General features: G+C 48.3%; 2 protein-coding genes across 2 annotated transcripts in view; both read right to left on the bottom strand.

The window, feature by feature from the left end:
- tcerg1l (transcription elongation regulator 1 like) overlaps positions 1–658 on the bottom strand; it is a gene marked incomplete in the record, with an annotated part of 12,429 nt that extends 11,771 nt beyond the window's left edge. The window contains 1 exon segment of the mRNA XM_032511760.1: positions 515–658.
- The window catches only part of LOC116686731 (uncharacterized), a 110,072-nt gene that overhangs the window by 834 nt on the left and 103,160 nt on the right, over positions 1–6,078 (bottom strand). Inside the window, exons 10-11 of the mRNA XM_032511761.1 lie at positions 942–1,046; positions 777–827 (exon numbers count right to left, since the gene is read on the bottom strand). Of these exons, the coding sequence (XP_032367652.1) occupies positions 777–827; positions 942–1,046 (156 nt within the window). The remainder of the gene's footprint in view (positions 1–776; positions 828–941; positions 1,047–6,078) is intronic.

The following is a 6,078-nucleotide window of genomic DNA, read 5'->3' as shown; positions in this document are numbered from 1 at the left end:
CGCGTCCTCTCCCCGCAGTGCTAACGTTAGCCAAGAGATGAACATAGGCATCAAACATGCGGTAAATAAGGGAATGCAACTACGCCTCCCATGCTAACGTTCCTAAGAGGAGAATGTACATAGCCTCAAACCATGCCCACTTTAGGATGAAGGAGACTACATACTACTAACCTACTACTAACTACTACTACTACTACTACTACACTATTCACTTCAATAGTATCAAAGACACAACAAGTTATCTCAAGACACTTTACAGATAGAGCAGGTCTAGACCACACTCCGAATCCACATAGCACCCAACAGGTCTAGTATCTCCTCCATAGCAGCAACATGGTGCCACAGTGGAGAAAGACCTTCCTTTTATGGCCGAACCGGGACAGACCCGACTCTTGGTAGGCGTGTCTGACGACTACTTACTACTAACTATCCTATTCTTTGTTTCTATAGTAGTGTATATTGTGTATACATCATGAAACCTGTTGATGGACAAATTATCCCAGTTTGTGACAACAGGCAGACCGCTTTCTTCTCTTCTCTTGTGGGGGGGTCGGGTCTATGACGATGCCGGCTGATGTCTCGACCAATCAGCTTCCTGCGGTCTCTCCCATACAGACAGTGCATTGTGGGATTGAGAGAGAAACCCGGTCACTCCGTCCCCCACCCACAGCCAAACACCTGAAACACACACAACACACACACACACACACACACACACACACACACACACACACCCCCAACCACAACCCACACACACACCACACACACCCACCAACCTCCATCTGTTCACACTGGTATTCATGCAACAAGCTTCGCTGCTTTAAACCCTTAAATCGCATAAAAACAGAACCACGTTCATATGGAGAAACACAATACTCCATACAACAACAACACCTGTATGGTGTGTGTGTGTGTGTGTGTGTGCGTGTGTGTTGATCGACAGGTACCATGGCGACCCCGCACGTGTGAGCACCCGTTCGTTGATCTTTCCTTCCTTTCTTCACTTCCACTCCTCCTCTTCTTCTCCGTCCATCTACCGAAATACACTGCGCCACACCCCACGAACCAAACACGCTCACACACCACACCACACACCACAACACACTCACCCACACACACACCACAAACACGACACACAAAGTAATATATAATCCCTCATTAATCTCATGACCCCTCAAGTTTCTCCTGCTGACCCCTGAGTGCTCCCAAACCTTCAGTTGGGCCCCCCCTGGACTAAGTGACAACGGATTATAGATACACTTATATATTTTAACTAGTGCTACCAAGTAGCCCCACCTCCTGTGTGTGGTAACCTGCTGTGTTTCGTCCGTTGATCTCTCGTTCCACAGAAAATGCTCCTCCACTTAAGACACGTTAACGGTCCACATGTCTAAGCTGCCTCTCCCTGATTGAACACAGCAAATAACTTTATTTAAACTTACAGTGGAATTTGTTATGGTACAGGGTAAGCGAGGACCAAAACTCAGTGTATGGCAGGTGAAAACAGGGATGGATGGGAAAAAACGGGAAAACAGCCACAGGGACTCAACGGTAGAATAAGCCAAAACGCAAATTCCACAGGGGCCCAGTGGAAAGAAAGGCAAACAAACCTGCCCGATAACACACAGGAGGAAGTTACACGGGAATACGGGAAGAGACAATACACAGTATCAACAGACTAACTAGACAACATCAAACTCAGCGAAACGGACAAAAAGGCAACGGACCTACAAAGGACAAAGGAACTCAGGGGTTAAACAGAGGTAACGGGAGGAGCCAGAAAGTGAGACGTCAGTATAACACATTAGGCGGGTTAGGACAATCAGAGCGACAAATTAAAAGCTGGCAAGACGATACAGTAACCAAGAACGACATCTACACACAAACGGAAGCAGAAGAACACGACACTTACCCGGGGAACAAGACATGGATCACAACACGAAGACCAGATGAAACCAATAACAAAACAAACACAACTGAGCAAAAAGGGAAAAATCCCACACCACACAACAATATATAATTAAATATATATTATATTTATAGATTATATATAGTTATGTCCCCTCTTGACAGTAGGAGGAAACATAGGGACAGACAGAGGACAGAGGGACGGACATAAGAAACTGGTCTACTGTGTTCCTGTAATTTGTCAGCGAGTGGAATCTGAACGAAGCCAACCGTGAGAGAAGAGGATGAACTTCCTTCACACCTGGATAAGAACGGACATTTTGACAGAGAAACAGACCATGGAGGGAAGAGAACAGAGAGACACCGAGAAAAGAGACAGAGAGAGAGGTACACACCTGTACAGGTTAAGACGAAACCGCTCCTCTGCTAGCTGTAAAGAAAACATGTTTTCTTTCCTTCCCTCCTCCACATCATCACTGCTTCCACTGTATATACTTCTTATAGTCCGTATGTATACTTTATTTGACAGTATATATACATTATATACAGTATATTATCCTTTATATGTAATGCCTATATACATTAATAACAGCCTGTATCTGTATATACTATATATAAACAAGAGTACTGGTGCTCCCATAATGGCAGGGTTTACTTGTGGTTCCTAGGCTCTAAAAAATAGAAGGTGAGCATTCACGTCTCCTCTCCTGTGACCAGGTTCCAGTCTGGTCCAGGTACCAGAGCATTCAGCTATAGGCTCCCGCCATGAACCAGGTTCCATTCGGGTCCAGCGGTACCGAGCATTCACTATCAGCTCCTCTTTCCTATCCTGTGACCAGTTTCCAGTCCTGGGTCCGGACCAGAGCTTATCTATCAGCAGTCGGCTCCTCTCTTCCTTGGTGAACAGTTCCAGTCGTGGTTCAGGGACCAGAGGCATTGATCAGCATCAGCTCTCTCCTGTGAACCAGGTTCAGCTGGGTCCATGGACCATAGCATACATCACTTCAGGCTCCCTCCTGTGGAACCAGGTTCCCAGTCGTGTCCAGGGACCAGGCATTCACTATCAGGCTCCTCTCCTGTGTAACCAGGTTCCATCTGGGTGTCCAGTACCGAGAGCATTCAGCTAATCAGGCTCCTCTCCTTTGGACCGGTTCCAGTATGGTTCCCGTTAGGCAGACAACCCAAGAAAAACGGTCTCTACTTTTAAGAGTAGGCTTAAGACTTTCCCTCTTTGATACAGCTTATAGTTAGTGCTGGCTCGGGAGAGTCCTGAACCACCCCTTAGTTACCCGCTTGGACTAGACTTCTGAGGGACTTCCCATTCTGCCTGCGCACCTCTCCATCTCCTCGCCTTCTCTCCAAAAAAAGAAAAGAAAAAATCTTATGCAACCCTCATCCTGAGCATGTTACTTACTCTCCTTCTTCCCTTTCCCAAGTCTTTCTTGCCCTCTCCTCCTCCTCCCGCTATCGGTACAGACTTCCTGCAGGTGGTTCTGTTCTGGTCTGTGGTTGGGAGGCCCCCTGCTGCATTTCTGTCTGCTCAACACCCTCTGCTGCTATTCTCCATGTCTCTCTCTCTGTCCTGTCTGTCTGTCTGAGTCTGTCGTCTGTCCCTGTATTTCTCTCCGACCCCCAACTCTGGTCCGATGCGATCCCCCCCCCCAGCCCTAGCCTGGTTCTTCTCCAGGTTTCTGGTCTCTTAAAGGCGAACTGAAAAACTAAATTTTGATACTTGCTGGTTATGAGAATTACAATGAATTACACTAAAACGTTTATTTAAAAAATCAATATAGCTTTTTTTTTAGCAACACCAAAAATGCTTTTGTTAGTAATTGAGCGCTGAGAATATCGATGAGTCACTGGCATGGTGGGACCTGACGTATCTATGCAACTAGCTGTCAGCTATATACAGCACGAAAAATGGTATTTATTGCGCGTTACACATATGACCTGTGAGGACAGGCGTAGAGTCGGACCGTTGGGGACAGTCTGTAGAGTCTGACTGTGAGGACAGGCCTGTGTAGTCTGACTGTGGGAACAGCCTGTATTGGGGTCCGACGTGTGGGGACAGGCCTGTAGAGTCGGACTGTGAGGCCGGGCCTGTTAGAGTCTGACTGTGAAGGATCGGGCCTGTGAGTCTGACTGTGAGGACCGGCCTGTATGTCTGCTGTGAGGGAACAGGCCTTAGAGTCTGTACTGTGAGGGACAGTCGTAGTGTCTGACTGTGAGGGATCCCGCCTGTAGATTCTGACTGTGAGGGACCAGGCCTGTAAGGTCTGAAGTGAGGACAGGCCTGTAAGTCTGACTGTTAGGGACCGTTCTGTAGTTCTTACTGGTGAGGGACAGGCCTGTATAGTCTGACCTGGTTGTGAGGGACAGGCCTGTAGAGTCCTACTGTGAGGGACACAAATGACAATGCAGGCTGTAGTGTCTGACTTACTGGTGAGGGACTGCCTGTAGATTCTAAATGTGAGGGACGGGCCTGTAGGCTGACTGTGAGGGACAGGCCTGTAAGTCTGACTGTGAGGGACAGTCCGTAGTGTCTCGCTGTGAGGGACAGGCCTGTAGTGTCCTGACTGTGAGGACAGCCTGTAGAGTCTGACTGGAGGGACAGGCTGTAGCGGTCGGACTGGAGGACTGGCCTGTAGTGTCGGCAACTGTTAGGGACAGCCTGTAGAGTCCCCTGCCTGTGAGGGACGGGCCTTGTAGATTCTGACTGTGAGGGCGGAACTGTCTTGTCTGACTGTGAGGACAGGCTTGTGAGGTCTGACTGTGAGGGACGGCTGTCGAGTCTGGACTGAGGGACAGGCCTGGAGTTTCCAACTGTTAGTGGAACAGGCCTGTCGCAGTGCCCTTAGTGAGGGACGGGCCTGTGGAGCTACTGTGAGTGACCACTGTATAGTCTAAGAGAGGGTCCTGACTGTGGAGGGACAGCCGTCGGTATCCGCTGTGAGGCACGGCCGTATGAATTATAGTCTGACTGTGAGTACCGCCTGTAGAGTCTGCTGTGAGGGACAGGCCTGTGAGTCTGCCTGTGAGGGTCATCAGCGCTTTAGTGTCTGACTGTGAGGGAACAGCCTGTAGAGGTCTGACTGTGAGGGCACATTCCTTTAGTGTCTGTCTGACTGTGAGGGGACAATAGGTTGTCCTTTATAGTGTGGGGGTTGTCTGACTTTGTGAGGACGCCTGTAGAGTCTGAACTTGGTAAATAAAGGAGATGGCAACTAGCGCTCCCATGCTAACGTTAGCCAAAGAGATGACATAGGCATCAAACATGCACTTTAGATGAAGGAGACTACTACTACTACTACTACTACTACTACTACTACTACTACTACTACTATTCAATTCAATAGTATCAAATCACAACAAGAGTTATCTCAAGACACTTTACAGATAGAGCAGGTCTAGTGTGTGCGTGTTGGTGTGTGTTGTGTTTGTGCGCGCAGTGTATTCTTGTAGATGGAGGAGAAAGGAGGAGGGGAAAGTGAAGAAGGAAGGAAAGACAAACGACCTGTTGCCTCCACACCTGTGACGCGGGGTCGCCATGGTAACTGCTGCTGCAACACACACGCACACACACACACACACACACACACTACAGTGTGTTGTTGTTGATGGTTATTGATGTTTTTCCCCTCTGAACGTTTCTGTTTCTCCTGCGACTTTAATGTTTAAAGCACGAAGCCTGTTGCCATGACTACGTGAACAGATGGATGGTGGATGTGTGTGTGTGTGTGTGTGTGTGTGTGTGTGTGTGTGTGTGTGTGTGGTGGTGTGGTGGTGGTTGTGTAGGTGTGTTTTCAGGTGTGTCGTGTGGACCGGAGATGACCGGGTCTTCTTCTTCAATCCCACAATGCAACTGTCTGTATGGGAGAGACCGCAGGAGCTGATTGGTCGAGACATCAGCCGGATCGTCATGGACCCGCCCCACAAGAGAAAGAAGAAAGCGTCTGCCTGTCTGTCAATCAACCTGTTGACTAATTTGTTCAATCACAGAGTTTCACTGATGTATACACAATACTACTACTACTAATAGTAATAGGAGTAGTAGTAGTAGTAGTCGTCAGACACCGCCTACCAAGAGTCTGGGTCTGTCCCAGGTTTCTGCCTAAAAGGAAGTCATTTCCTCTCCCCTGTGTCCCTGTTGCTCAGCTCTGGAGAAGAGAA

This window comes from Etheostoma spectabile, unplaced genomic scaffold (genome assembly GCF_008692095.1).
Source record: "Etheostoma spectabile isolate EspeVRDwgs_2016 unplaced genomic scaffold, UIUC_Espe_1.0 scaffold458, whole genome shotgun sequence".
Classification (NCBI taxonomy): domain Eukaryota; kingdom Metazoa; phylum Chordata; class Actinopteri; order Perciformes; family Percidae; genus Etheostoma; species Etheostoma spectabile.
The sequence above is the reverse complement of the archived record's forward strand: the minus strand, read 5'-3'. Positions and strand labels throughout refer to the sequence as shown.